The following is a 16,488-nucleotide window of genomic DNA, read 5'->3' on the forward strand; positions in this document are numbered from 1 at the left end:
TTTGATTAGGATAGGACTAATTTTCGCCCAAGTGCCCAGTTTGCAATATGTTATCACCTGAAGCTCAGTTTACATTTCTGCATGAAAGAGAAAGATGGAATTTTGAAATTTGAATGAAGATACAGAGAACACTAATTGAGAATTTTTTAAAACCAGTAGTTCTTGTGATAGAAAAATTATGCAAGTAAATCAATTTCCTAAATAATATACAATGTTGGGAGCAAAGATTAAGTAAATAATATACCTGTTTATGGGAAATAATAGCCTTCAGGAGAACTTATGTTAGTCAAGCTAATAAACCTCCTTTTTATGTTTATCCGTCTTCTAAAGACAGTCTTTAATTTTTGCTTTTTTTCCTCTTTTTTTAAGGAATGATGCTGAGAAGGACGTCAATGGATTTTCTGGGGTGAACAATTCCAGCCACCTTCTTGACACAGATCATGATGAAACAGTGTAAAGTTAATTTTGGACCAGTCCGTTTCCTCCGCCCCAACTGAGAATGCAAAGTGGCTGGCCACGGACTGTGTCATCACAGAGGGCCGGAGGTCATTCAAGTATTTAAATGGTAGAATACTGCCTTTCTTTGGTGCGCTGTTTTTTTATAGCCTATTGTGTTTTGAAAACAGCTTCTGCCAGAGTTGTGCAAGCATAAAGTTTCTATTTATTATACTATTCATTTGGGTTTCCTCCTTCTTAGTCATAAATGTTTTAAGAATACATTTTACAATCTTTTTATTATATTGATAATTTTGTGTACATAATGTAAAAACTATGCAAATTCAAATATTATGTACTGTTATTTTTATTTACACTCATATATAAGAAATATGGCTATCAGTTGTAATTCCAGGGCAAATAAAATAATGTGCATACTTTCGTATGAATATTGCACTTTAGCAAAAGAAATGAACTCCTAGCAGATGTTTTAAACATGTTTATGTTGTTAAAAGGCTTTCATCTGTATTCCATAACCGACATTGTATAAAATAAACTTGTATGGTGTTACTTCAAAAAAATATATATATATATAAAAGAAACTGTAAACTTAACTTCCTCTTCAAGATATTATATTTATTTAATATGCTTTTTGTGTCGTAATGGAAGACTTCAATGGCTGAGTATCTGTGATGATCCTTTTACATTTTTACTTCATTAATATGTTCATTTTTTAAAATTAATTATGAAAAGTGAGTTGCATTTATACTTTATATTTAAAAAAAATGTGTTGAAAAATAATATTTTTGAATTACCTGATTTTTCTTGCAATATTTTGAAACATTACTGTTTTTTGAGTGCTTATATTATTGTTGACGTTACTTGATGTGAGCACAATAGGTTAACAAATTTGATAATAATAATAGCTGATAAATTTATATTTTTATGTCACTTATATTTTTCAGTTGATAAATTATATATTTTTTGTCACTTATATTTTTAACTTACCTCGGTACTCTCATGTATTTTTATTAAATGATTTTCAAATAAAATTCTCGAATATAAATAATAAAGGTATGAAAATGAATGTTATGTAGTGGTAATAAGGAGTTTTACCAATTTTATTATTTATTATAAATCATAAATGAGAATGTTATATCATCTGATAGCCCTTGTACTAATGCATATAAAGTAATTAATGTTGACAGTAAGCTTTAAAAGGCATTATTGAAATAAAATATTACAAAGAAATATATAATTAAATAATGGTTCTTCTTATTTACCGACAATATAAATATATTTGAAATTTATTCTTTTGATAGCATTAACTGATTATTGTAACTGCAATAGCAAAAATATGCTGTTTTAAAGTTTCAGAACATTAACTATGATGTAAATGTTTATATATCAAGTACAAGCTAATAGGTTTACCCCCCCCCCTCCCCGATGTTTCTTGGTGCTTAACCTTTGATTTGCTGATGCTTTTGAAACTGACATGCTGGCACATCTGAAACATTTGGCAAAGCAAAGAAATGGGTGAGGTGCGAGTAATATATAAATGTTGTCCTAGTTGTGGATGAGATACTTAAATCATTTGTGTTATGTGTATTCCGAGTGCTGTTGAATATAAAAAAAGGCAAATTAATATATATATTGTTTTTTAGTAGTTAAATGATATTTACATATAAATCTTCTTCCATTTGCATGTGTTCTTATTATTTTCTGTTCCTTGTGTACTGCCATCAAAACAAAAAAGGTTTGTTAATTTTCAGTTTTTGCAAGACATTAGAATTTATGTAAAGATTCCATCTATGACTGAATTCAGATTTTCCTCCCTTATATTCAGGTTAGAGTTAAAATTTAAATTTGGCAAAAGTATATTGTTTTTTCTCAAAAATGATATCCCTGTTTCACGAGAGTCATCAAGTAGTTTTGTCTGCATTTAAAATATTGTTACATAATTTTTTTATAACAAAATGGAATGCATTTCAAATGAATGTAAATATTTTAAAATTTTGTATAGGTAATTCTTTCTTTATTTTCATTTAATATCTTTTATTTATACAAATTTCCAAATCTTCCTGCCAGCAAGGTAAAATTTTAATTCTACTTCTGCATTTTTGTATACTTACTTTTTGTTATTTTATTTCTAACTACATCTGTATGTAATTGGGATGATGCCTAAAATTGGCCCTTTTAGTTTCAAATTGATTTATAACAACATTCTGATGAAAGTTAATATAGACTCTTTATTTTTTTAATCAAAAAAAGGATACGACTTTGAATTTTTTATATTTATTTTTTTCTTTCCCCCCCTCCCCCCCTTTTTTTTTTTTTTTTTTGGCTGCATTTTATAATTTCTTCACTTTGAGCAAAATTTTTTAGTTTTAAAATGGAAGTAACTGTAATAATACCCTCCCTTCCCAGTTATTCCAAAAATATATTGTAATTTAATGTACTAAGATTATTGTTATTATTATTCAAGACTGAATTTTCTACTTCTCTGTACTTTAAATTTCTTAAAATAAATACTCTTAATTTCATATAACACTCAAATAACAAGCAATTAAATTTTGTATGCATATCAAAATACGTCAATCAAGCTGCTCTTCCTTAAATGCAAATTTGTCGTTCTAATTGGAAAGTTATAATTATGTATGACTCAGAATCCTATGAATGAGTCATTGATTCACATGTTAATTGTCTTAAGAATGAAAACAATTTTTTTAAAGCCATTTGTGATTTGAAAGCAGAATAAAGCATTCAATAAGAAACCTCTGAAGCATAAGTTAAGTGAAAGGAATGCTATTATGAATGTTTTATTTAGGCTTTCAGGTACAATATATACTTTTGCCAAAACTTGCCATTTTGTGAAAGAAAGAATTTATTGTTGTGTCAGTGTAGCTCACGTCATTTAGAAGTGTGCATCGTCTTTTTATATATTTTGTATAAATGAGTTTATACATTCAAATATGGAGTGAGATACAGATATTGTGCACACTCCTTTTGTTTTCTAATGCAATAAAAACCTTTTTTTTTTTTTTTTTTTTTTTGAATGAATTTGTCTTTTCATTTTGGAAATGATGTTTTTATGCAATAAGCCAGTAATTTTAAGCTTTTTCTTTTATTTATGTTATCTTGACCACTTTGAAATTTTAGTCAATATTTCAGCTGCTTTAGATGAGACTTCCCTCCTTGTGGTTTACAGTTAGTTTACAAATGCAGTTGTTCCTTACATTGGTGGGTAATGCTTTCCAAGTCTTGCCGTTCATATGTAAGATTGCAAAAGCTATAGTTTTATGTAAATACATAAGCACACAGGAGTTTAATGTAACATACATAAGCACACAGGAGTTTAATGTAACATACATAAGCACAGGTTTAATAGTAATTATGAAAGAAATTACCAAAACCAAAGTGATAACAGAGTGTATTGTATACTAGTGTTAACTTTAAGCATAGGTGGCAGAGTCATCTAAGAATTCTTATGAATAACAATTAATAGAGGTTTTGCTCTGAATTATTAGTATGTTTAATTTATGTAGAGTGTCAACTCTACTGATCAGCAAGGGCAACAAAAATGCTGGAGCCTATCCTGATGTAAGCTGCAGTGCCTTACACATACTGTTATATAAAATAAACCAAAATCACGAGAGAGAGTACACATCAGTGTACTCTTTCTTGTTTCCATGAAAATAAGGGACTCTGATATTATTTTAATCCATAATTGCCCACTGTGAGCACTCTCAAGGGTCAGTGTCAGTAAGTGGGTGTTGAGAACCATTTGGACAATAAGACTCAAAATTCAGTATTATGAAAATTAAGGAATTTTCAAATAAATATTTAAATATTCACTTTATTATACAAGCATGCCATTTATACATAATTACAAAAATAATACTAATTTAAATCACTTGAGCTGTCACATGTGTTGTTCCAAGTTTTTTTTTTTTTTTTTTTTCTTTTGTTTTTATGTTTGTTTGTTTGTTAAGTCCACTTTTTATTTCAAGTGAACACAAAAAATGCAATTTGCATATTACCAATTAAAAATTCTAAAAGCTTGACTATGAAGCTATATCCTGAAGAGCAACAGAATTACGGATTGCTGGCATTATGCAAATTTTGAGCTGTGTGCAAGCCTGGAAGTGAGTTGTAAATGATGCAAGCATCAGTTTGACAAGATAAAGAGCTCTGTTCGCAGTATCAGTAATAGTCAAAAGCAAAATGAGTAAGAGTACTGACCTAAGCACATTTGTTCATGCCTAAATCGGCAGAGCCCGATGAATGGGTCACTCCATTTTGGAAGTAGTGCAGAGTGTCAAATTTTCATGCACCACTGTGTCAAGGGTGTACCGTGAGTATGTCGATTCTAGTAAAACCATCCCTGCCATGGTCAGTTACTGCAGATAACAGCATGTGGATCACCGAGTTTCATCATTGCCTAGTCCGCATTGTAACAGCAGATAGACGGGCCACAGTGCAGAGATCATATCTCAATTTAATGCTGGTGAACAGCAACATGTAAGCTGCCACACTATACAAAGCCATTTCCTCTCAGTCGGGTACAGGAGTCAATGTTCTGCAAGAGCCCTTCTGCTGACTACACAAAACATGGTGCAACAATTAGCATGGGCACCGCAGTATCGTCAATGGTCCCTCAAGATGTGGGAAAATGTTGCCTGGGGGAAAACGTCATCTACATGAACAAAATAAAGTAAAGTTAAATCAAAGAAACAGTACGGTTAAGTGGTAACAATGTGACCTTTATTCCAACAAGGTTAAATTAAAGGTTCATAATAGGTGCTCAAAATTGCGACCATTTACACGAACACAGGATTCATAGCGCCGTTGCATTGACCACCGAACATTTTAAAAATCGCCTGCCATATCATGGACAGTTCCTGCGGCAGCCACTATTTGTGCAACAAGGTCCATTTCACTGTCGACGGGAGTCTCGTTACACATATTCTTTTGTGAAGCCCCACCAAAAATCCATGGGCAATCAGGTGACATGGGTGGCTGGAGCCCTGTCAGTGATACCCATATCTCGGTGGGTATGCGCAGGAAAAGTGCCCAGAAAAGTAAGTCATTCTGTCTCGAGAAAGACTAAATCTTTCCTGCCGTCGAATCGGGGCGGTTAGAAGTAAAGTCCCATAAACAGTCACCAATGATTCCAGCCCACACATGTGAATTATGTATATTGAACACACCTTCATGAGTGAATGAAGCTTCATTTGTAAAATGGACAGAAGCTGGAAAACGGAGGTCCGTGGCACCTTTCTGCATGAACCATTGTGCAAATTCCACACACTTCGGATAATCGTTAGGATTCAAGTTTTACGGTAGAAGGTGCTAGCACCAGGGTACCTGTGCCGAAGGCCCTACCCCTAATCGACTAATTTGGGTATTTTATAATTTTGTCGAATATAAGATAAAAGACAAAGATTTAAGCAATGATTTTATATCAAATGTGCAGAATTTAGGCCAAACATTAACTATGCTTGAAACAAGTCGAGGGGGTGAAAATGCCAGGGCATCTGGGAAGTGGTTTGAGCTGGTGACATGAAATGCTGTAAGAAAGTTTTTTAATACATTAAAAATATAAGGTAGTACGAAGCATTCGGTGAAATACAAGTAAGGAATTAGATAAAGTGATTATTATAAAAGAGGACACTGGTAATATAACTACACTTATGAGATGGAATAGAATTTTTCAGAAATACATGAGGTGAATAAGATGAGTTGTGGCAATTTACAAAAGGGTAACTGAAGTCAGGAAAACGAAGAACCAGCCGATAAAATAGAAATATTAAGTTATTTGACATGATAGATACATGCTAATAAATGCAATATATAGAATATATATGTATCGTTAAGATGCAGTAACTGCACCCTTTGCAGATGGTAAGGATGCACACGTTCCTCGTGCAGCATCTGCTAAGTGTGAGACCCCAAGCTGCTGAGCAATAGCTCGTGTACTGGTATTCGGATTATCTTCGATAGACTGAAACGCAGTCGCATGGACCTCCGACCTAGGTTCTACACCAATCAGAGTTATATGATAGACTGTCGGAATTGTTCTGCGACGTTGACAGTCCGCGTCAGTCGTCTTCTTCCCGTATCCTGCATGTTGCTGCGTAGTGAACCACGTTCGCACAGACTGCGATGCCACACATGCAAAGATTTGATGCTGCGGTATTCTTTTGTTGGGGTATGGGTCTTCGTAAACTTGTCTAGCTCGACGGCCGCTTTCGCCAGCTGCCTCATATGCGAGATGCATATCCGCTAGCTCTTGATTCGTAAAACGATTCATCTTATCACTAATAAGTCAGCTCGTACACTGATGACAGCGGGAGTGGTCGGGCGAGCTGTAGACTGGTTGAACACGCACAGCGAATTTGCGGACACACTTTCCTATGTGAATCGCACTGCGTTTTCCTACCTCCCCACGAAATTTTAACGATAAGTTTCGAAACACCCTGTAGAAATTGCCAAATGAAAAAGACATCACTAAGCAGCTTGATTTTGATTCAAGGCAACTATGTACAAAGAAGTCTGTTTTCCAAGTTTCAGAAAGATCAACTGGGCAAAATGGAGCAGAATTCTAGATAACCTTGTTTTTTCGCGCCTAAACATATCTTCGCTTGTTTTAAGCTTTGCACTCTTATGAATATTCTATTAGTAAAATGTTGATTATTTTATTCTGTTTAGTCATTTTTATCATGAAAACTAGCAAAAGACAATGATCTGAGTCTGAGCAATAAAGTCGACTTGTTAAACCGCTGTGATCAACTCCTGAAAACGAAACGCTGCTCTCAACCCCTCATATACAAGATTTTGAAGAATCCTTAACATATTATTAGCAAATCAAAATGAAAACATGAGACGAATGTGATGCTAGCTGATGAAAGAAATGAGAAAACACGGTTTACATACAAACGCATGTAAGGTACTGCAGGAATATAGGTAGTAAAATAAATAGGCCTAAATTGTCTACGAACGTCCTTAAAATATTTATAATGCCGACGAAACAGTTGCCTCGAGATGCATTTTTATTTCAGACTGAAAATTCTAAAAGATGTAAAAATGAGATGATCTTATGGCCGTTTTATGCTGCTTCAGTATGTGTCAAAGAAAAGAAAACTATGATGAAGCGAAGAAAAACGAACTCCGATGTTTTAAAAAAATGTAGAGTTTACCAATAGACCATAAATATAATTCAAAAACTCGAAATACATCTTTAACTTTTAATGAATACTTTTTCGAAATGAGATAACCAAGTTGAAGAAAGATATCCTCCTGCGTATTGATAATTGAACAGCTCACAGTGTAACTGTCGCTCTTAATGTGATCACTGGAAAGCTATGAAAGAACATTATCATCATGAAATGAGTGTTGGAACCCTTTATAGCATATAGGATACGGATATAAAATCAAGAAAACAAGGTTTCTTGATGTTCTGCATCATTTGTTGACCATATCTTGAAACCGCGTCTCAGAAAAGGTTTTAAAAAACTGTATGCCAACCTTTTAATAAATGATAAAAACGAGAGCTCTATGATTAAGAGTACAACATTGATCAAGTAATTTCCAGGAACATAAACAATTCATAAGTGAACTTTTGCGTAATAGTTGCAGACAGTCAACTGTTAATGACTTTTCCCTTCTGATTGAAATCCTGAGAAAGTAAGTATTTATGTTTTTAAGCTATGTCAGTTCAATCCCGTCGATATTTTGAAGGATATTTTTCCCATTTGCTTAATATTATCAAAACAATCATGGACAGACATGGTCATATTAAGCGAAACCTCCTGTAATTGTTTTATGTACCTTTCCAAGGTATACTAAAAATAAAAGTATTCTAGGGAAATAATGAAAAAATATTGTTTACTCTTTGCTAGTTAGAGTAAGAATATTATGAATGAGTAGACGAAAATTTAATTAAGAAATGTGATTATAGAAACAAAGATAATCAAATAGTCTCTTAATTGCTATAAAATTCCGACTGGCATTCAAATAACTAGAATATTGTAGAATTCCTTCCCCCTCCCAAAAGAAAATTACGCAGATGAGAGGTTTGGCATCATAAAGCACACACAAAACTACTATTTGGAATTCTGCTTTTATTACATCTAAAATGTGAATACAGTTACTCGGCTTTCTTTCAGACGATGTTGTACCCCACCATACTATTCCAAGAATTCTTCCTTGTAACGGGGGCCCACCCACCAGCGGCCGAGCGGTAAAGTCGCTGAACACTGGTAGTTCGTTCCGAGGTTCGAATCCCGCGAACGGGCTGGCTGCATGGGTGTTTTCGTGGTTTTCCCCATCTGTAACGTGTATACGAGCCAGTCTCCCTTAGAAAGTCCTCCACGAAAGCATCCCTCCCCTTAGGCAGATAACCCTAGTGTGCTTTGCCATAATTAAATACACCACACCACACCTCACCTTGTAACGGGACACTTGCTCATTTACATCTTTCCTGTTCAAACATTTTCGCCGTGACGGCGCAACAGTCGTCAAACCTTCGCTGTGTTTTTGTGTAAACCTCGTTAATTCTCGATAAACCTGTTTAGTTTTCGTAAAGAAAGATATAAGCTGTCATCTTTCATTTTGTATTTTGAAAAAAATGATTTGAGATTTTGAGCCCGATCTTCTATGGAACGCATGCAGTGGAATATTTTTTAAATTATGCGATCCTGGCACCCAGAAAAGTTGCGTAAATTGAAACGTCACATGACTTAATTTGAAAATGGATAAACAATGGCGATGGAATAAAAAATTACGATAAGCGATTAAAGTTTTTTTATATCCTTTTTCCGTAACTTGTATATGTTGATTATGTAATTAAATATTGTTGCGTGCGTACGGGTTCGTTACGAACTGAATTCACAAGTCCGATGAAAAAATGAACAAAATTTATTATTATCACAACAAATATGCTTAAGTTTCCTCAGATATTCGTTCAGTATTACAATAGCTCACAGTAGTTATCGTTTAACTACTGAAACGTTCAAGAGAACTTAATTCAAAATAGCTAGAGAAAGCTAATCCGCGAATTCGCTACAGTCAACAAGAGCAGTTTTCTAAACAAACTCTTAAAACAACAACAAACTAACTAACTACCCAAAATAACAACAACAAGTGAATTGAGAGGTTTTTCTCCTTTTATAAGATTTTTAAATCGCGTGCGAGAATTTTCTGGAACTTTCTCGAAATCAAAAAAGAGATATTTATTAAATGTTAAATGGACGCGCTCTTGTATTTTCAATTTTCCGGCTTAGCTATCTTTTAATATTCGTCACGCGCTGCACTGCACGGGGAATAAAACAATTTAATTTATAATTCAACTAACATTAGCTATTTAAATACCAAATCCGTAACAATATACTACTAACCTTTTACGGTAAGGCTCGTGCAAGTTTAGCAGGATCTCCGCTAACTTTGATGGTGAACGAGATTTTATAATTGATTAAGACATTTTATTATATATTTAAATCCCATGAAAATACATTTACTTTTATGTCTAAAATGCTTTTCCTCCCCAAAAACTTACATAATTTTAAATGTAGATTTTTCATAACAAATAAATAACTGTATTTATAATTTTAGACTGAAAATTTCTTTGTTATTTATTTGGCCTTTCTACCATGAATTATACATTTTATGTATCCAGAATTCTCATAATTGCCATTTAGCATTTTCCAAGCCATTTGAATATAGTCGAGCTATTACTGTATTTATAATTGTAATCCTTCTTCAATAGCTTTCTGGCCCAGAAGCAGCCTGTCATTGAAAACGTGTATATCTGAAGGATAGTCTGTAAGCTGAGGTCACCCAAATTTCTTATTGATTATTTTCATCCTCCCTATTTGGTTATATCAGTTCGAGATTATGGGCCACCAGCGGCAGAGTAGTAGAATCGCTGAATACTAGTAATTCAAATCTCAGTGAACGAGCTGGCTGCTTGGGAATTTTCGTGGGTTTTCCTATATTCAACATGAATATAAGGCCGTTTTCCGTAAAACGTTCACACTTAAGACAAACCTCTTGTTGCTAATGGAACTAAAACTTTGCCGAGACAAAAAGGATGGATTAGGGAGACGGCCTGATACCAGTTTATGAATTTTGATTTAGATGCGGAATGTGTTTGATTGCAGGGAGAAGAGTAAAGCTGAGAATGATATGTAGTATCATAAACATGCAGCGACATCTGTATCTCTGTATAAATATGTATTAAGCATACTAATTGCAGTTATTAAATTATAAAATGTTATATTATTCAATGATGAAGTTGTCGACTGTACAACCCAGAAGAATTACGAGACCAACAGCCAGGGTATTGGATAAACAAGTAAGCAAATTTTGAATTTCGATGACTGTGAATTAGTTGAGAATAATAAAGCTTACCTGATAGAAATAGATTCAGATTTGGTCGTAATATCTTTCCCTAGCAAATAGCCCCCACAAGCTTTGCCATAACTCCAAATAATAACCCAAAATGAGTGCTTGGAGCTGCTCATTGATGTGATTAGGACCAGCTCCAACCATAGACAACATAGTCAGCTCTGTACTGGACCCATCTTTGAGAGAGGCACCAGATGGATCCATGACTGTGCGAGGCGCTGGAGCTGGTGTAGGAAACTATTGTAACCATTTTGCATTCTATAGAGCAGTGGAAAGAGATACTACCAGTTTTGATGGTGAAGTTGAGGCTATTTTTGTTGCTCTGATTCAATTAAGCGCTCGGAAGAGTAATATCCTTCGGGATGTTATTTTGTCCGATAGCAAAGCCGCTTTGCAGGCTATCTCCAACAATAAATTTTGCCCTTCCGAACGGATTTAAGAAATGTAGGAACGAACCTCAACACTTTGGCTGACTCAATTGTCTTCCATTGATTCCTACCCATTGTGGCATCGAGGGAAATGAAAGAGCCACTTTGCTGGCGAAGGAAAGACTATTCTACAAACCATTAATAACCATATGACATTTAATTCTGCAAAATCCTAACTGAATTAGAATTTAAGAGGTGGTTTGCCTCCTACCTACCAAATATAGCTAAGGGAAAGGCCTGGGAGTGTCTTAATAGTTCAAAACCAATTATTACAGATTTTCCTCGTCTTGTAGTCGTGGCGTCAATTCGTCTTTTGACTGGCACGATTGTCTGTCTGAATGACCATTTTTAAAATTCGACTGAAGGATTCTTCTATCCGTACTCTTTGTAAATACATGGATAAGGAGCATATTGACTAATGTACAGCGCTGTTATCTTTTAATTCTATTGTTCTTAAGTATTGGGAAGCAAGATGAAGACTAATGGCTCAGTGGCCAAATGTCGGGCATTTGTATAAATAAATAAACATTCTTTGTGTATATTCCATCTTGGTTTATATTCAACCCCGTTTATTTTAATAGTAAAGCATTTCTTTTATACGTCGCATAACTTTGATTATACGTCGTTTTTGCTACATTTCGCAGTCCCACCGTTCAAGTATTTCCCCACAAATGGGAATGGGAGAAGAAAACAAAGGTTTGAGCAATCACAGTTTGGTACAGGAGTTGAAAACCACTTCATGAATAGAAGAGATACTTGAACGGAAAAATAGGTATTTTTTTTATTCTGAATAGGATGCAGTCTCAAGCAATTAGGTGGTGCGGAATTAACTGATACGAAATGTCACGAAAGCGAAAGGCACTTTCGTTAAAAGATAAAATTCAAATCTTAAAAAGAATTTGATGAGAATAGTTTGACAAAGTTGAGTTGGCAAAAAAACCTGGATTTTCCTGCGACAACACTAAAAATGGTTGTTTATGGTAACGAAAGAATTGTACAGAGCTAAAATTTGTGGACGGCCCGCTACAAAGAAAGTACCTATTCAAAATGGAAAATTTCTTAAGGTCGATGCGATTTTAGTAAAATTTTTTGTTTAGTCTTGCACCCAATATTCCAGTGAATGGTCCCACGTTAATCGAGAAGTCAAAAGAACTAACATTTTGACTGAATGTGAAGGAAACTTGCTTTTCAACAGAATAGCTGAATAAATTTAAACTGCGGCGTGGAATTTTACGTCATATAATAAATGGAGAATCGAAATGCGTTCCTGTTGAGTGCATTAAGAATGGTTCAAGAATTCATCCACTAAAATAGATGGATATGAATTAAAAGATATTTTTAATGTTGATGAAATTGCTGTTTTTTTTTTTTAAACTTATGCCTGCAAGGACCCTAGCTTTCAAAAGTGACCAGTGCCATGGAATTAAGTAAAGCTGTCTTACTTTGTGCAAATTTACTTTGTTACGAGAAAAATGTCTCGTTTAGTTATAGTAAAGTCACAAAATCTACGCGCTTCAAACATGTTAAAATTCTACCAGTAGTATCTAATGCGACTAAGAAAGTATGGATGACTACGGACGTTTTTAAAAAATGGCCTTAGTAGAAAAAACTATGAGGAGACGAAACCGCAAAATTTTACTTTTTATGGATCGGTTTACCGCCTTAAGATTTCTGTAACAGATTTCGTTTAAAATGCGAAAGTTGTTTTCTTCCCAGCAAATTGGGCTAGTGAGTGCAGGACAATCTTTAGATCTGCGTGTCATTAAAAATTTCAAAATGTTCTACAGGAGAAGGTTGATTCTATATATAATTACAGGAAATTCGCAGAAAAATTTCAGTAGTTTATGAGTATATACTATTATATACTATAAGTATGATTTCACTTGCCTAGTCTTGAATAAAACTATAAACAATTAAAAATTGATTCATTAAAGGGGATTTTAGAGCCCAAAGTTTAGAGCCAAAGTGTTGACGATAAGAATGATGATAAAACTGTGATTATGGATGAAGAAGATTATAAACTACTGCGATTAGGCATTACAAGCGAGAAATACGTAAACTGTGATTCCAGTGTAATGACGTCAGATTTATGCACAGTTGACGACCTGATTGAAAACATTTTACTAGATGAACATTTAAGTAACGGGGATGAAGAAGAAATTGAATAAATAATCCCACCTTCTTTTCAAAATGCTATCTACTGCATTGGGCACCCTCACAAATTTCTTTGTGTGTAATCATACAAGAGGAGAAAACATTTCAAGAACTGAATCCGATTCAGCGCTTTGTTTAAGATTCAGTACCAAAGGACACATCAGACGACAATTAAAGACTTTTTATTTTAAGAAAAGTTAAAATTTGCCTTAAAATGTTCTTGCGTAAAAAAGAAGACAATTCAAATAATAATGTGACTTTTTCCCCGATTTTACATAACTACGAACAGGAATTTGCATTCTTATGATTTTGAAAATATTACATTTGTATTAATATCATTTTAAAAATATTAATTATAAAAAAATTGTTTGAAATATTGATACTATTAGCCCAAAGGGGCGTTAGATCAGAAAGACCATTAGTCTCGAAACGACATTTTGCGTCGAATAACTACAAACGGCTGTATCACTGTTCAAATTGTTGCAACCAAATGTTATCGCCCTGCATTATATTTAAAGAAATTAAATAATGAAGAATCTGCATGAATGCGGGTACGTTTCTTGCATTATGACAAAAACAAAGATACCTAGAGCCATCAAATTTTGAATAACGTAGTCGTCCTTCACCCGAATATGGGCACTGGAAGCCCGAATCTTGAATTTCGAATTCGTTTTATTATCTGTTTTATACTGTTTTAAACATAAACACTTTTTTGATTAAGAAACTCAACAGTTTCAGAGCCAGAAAAGGCAACACAAAGAAGTGGCAAACAAATTACAAGTATGATAATAAAATTGTGTAATACCAGTAGTGGTTAGTAGTATCAAAATTGTGCAGCAAATATGTTTCACAACATAAATTAAAATTTCGTTTATGCATTTTTTTCATTTCTACGTCTCTTGTGAATGGTCATTTGAAAGACGTATAAACCGTGTTCTACTATACATACGTATTGCTTTCAAATTCGCATTTGTAGACATGGCGAACTTTTGAAAAAATTTTATCATGCCTATTTAAATTTTTACACAGACTTTAGAGCAAAATTTTATGCATTTTCTTTTCATGAAGGAAAATAGTTTAAGTCAGAGATAATTATGAAATTTGTTTTTATCCCCCTCTCAAAAATATAGGGTCAAGAACTGACTATTAGAAGTCGTCTAATTGCCGCCCAAACAAAATTATATATCTTTTGTTTATTATATATCTTACATTTTTTTAACAAAAAGCACTTTTTGACTACGTTATTATACTTCTTGAAATATATATATATATATATATATACAGGATAAGGAGCGACTTCTCGTTTTCCAATAACGTTATTCATTCCATCATCGACCAGTCGGAACTCTCTACCTGCTGATCAATGTGGGCGAGGCACTCTGAGTAGCACTACAGTAAATACATAAGGAATTTATGGCCCAAATCCGCTACTTTAATAGAACACGACTAATTTTATTATGAATACACTAAATACACTAAATATTACACGAAAGTCAAACATTTCTGGAATTCGTACAGCATACAAACGGGTTTGGGGAAAAAGTAAAAGTTAGGGCTTGTTGGAGTTTTTATGATGGGTGTTCCTAATACGTGAGGTACAACTTTGACCTTTTCTGACAATAGTTAATATATGTAGGCGGAGAGAATTTTTTTATCAATAGCAACTGAGACGAAGAGCTTTATTTATGCTGGGATATAAAATGTAGGTAGGTAAGTAGGTAAATTATTAAGGTATTGCAGTGCATAATGTATGAAGGTAATTAGGTAATTTATTACGGCAAAAAATTTGAGGTTTTCTGCCTTAGGAGGTATACCTTTGCTGAGGACTTTCTAAGGCAAGTTGGATCGCAGTCTCTTTATCAATGGGGAAAACCCAAGATCTACAAAGTAAGGTAGTAGGTTGAATCTTTGAACCTTGGAAAAACCGTATGGCAGGCGTATGGGTAACCAGCCCATACACCCGCCGGGCTGAAACTTACCATGCAAACAGGGAATAAACTTTTGTAAGCGTTGAAAATTAAAGTGCAATACACACCCATTTTTTTGTTTAGAATGGTGGCACGACTTGAAAACAAGGAGATAAAAAAAAGATGAGATTTTTTCCAAAAGAATGTTAAAATTCGGTTGTTCTTTTGTTACAAGATCATTGAAAAAAGAAAATAATTTTCAAATTCAGTTGCAAAACTAAACTTTCTGGGTGGATTAGTTAAGTTTACCGTAGATGATGAGTAAGTTATTTTTATCTTCCGTGTGGAATGTGTACGTAATCATTCAGCAGAAGTGTCTTGGAACTTGGAAATGAGTACTAAGTATAATTCGTAACAATTGCAATACCATTTCAAAAATGTTTAATGCTACAGAAAGTTAAAAACTGAATTATACAAGAATTCAAGAGCACTTGATTCCCTTTCACTCGAATTCATTTGAATAATGCTGGCCGGCAGTGGCAACAATGAAACAAAAGCTAACCAGTCGCCATTGAATACTGGCATATGAGAAGTCCTGTCTCGAACTTCTGGTAAATTTTTTTTTAGAAAATGTAAATTTGATTTTATATGTGCTGTATAATGCTCTTTGTGATAATGAATGTCAAATAATAACTATATTTCAAATAATTCAGTGATTTATTCTTTCATGAACTCTCAAAGTTATCGACTTTAGGTTTAGTTGTAGGATGTTCAGTATTTTCTAATCAGTATGTTCAAAAATTAATCTTGAATTCTTGCATTACATTTAATGGCAGTATGTATCGGAATATGTTGGAGAATATTTATTTCTCTAAATCCAAAAAAAAATTCACATATTTCATTTTGTTCGTACATTTTTGTATGAGGACTGTGCATTATCGTACATTTCAACAGATGTACCATTAAGATTCCCAACATTAATGCTTGAATGACAGATTCCAACGTCGATATATAGCATTGCTGGATATTAAACATTACGTCAAAGAGCATTTTCATTTGACAAGAGGAAAAAAGTAAATAATAAAAGCATAACTCTAAAATTTGACTATATATTTGTATACTTTTCAACATCTTATTTTAAAACAAACTACGAAATT

At 33.7% G+C, this 16,488-nt stretch overlaps 1 protein-coding gene across 2 annotated transcripts in view; it reads left to right on the forward strand.

Moving 5' to 3' along the window:
• Mhcl (Myosin heavy chain-like) overlaps window positions 1-3,495 on the forward strand; it is a 260,663-nt gene extending 257,168 nt beyond the window's left edge. For both annotated transcript variants that reach the window (XM_085810468.1, XM_035365536.2), the window contains one exon: window positions 370-3,495. In XM_085810468.1, coding sequence (XP_085666594.1) covers window positions 370-457 — 88 coding nt within the window. In that variant the 3' untranslated portion in view covers window positions 458-3,495. The remainder of the gene's footprint in view (window positions 1-369) is intronic.
• The last annotated feature ends 12,993 nt before the right edge of the window (window positions 3,496-16,488 follow it).

Source organism: Stegodyphus dumicola, chromosome 2 (assembly GCF_044657685.1).
Source record: "Stegodyphus dumicola isolate Sdum_Otavi_A_Nest chromosome 2, ASM4465768v1".
In the NCBI taxonomy this organism is placed as follows: Eukaryota; Metazoa; Arthropoda; class Arachnida; order Araneae; family Eresidae; genus Stegodyphus; species Stegodyphus dumicola.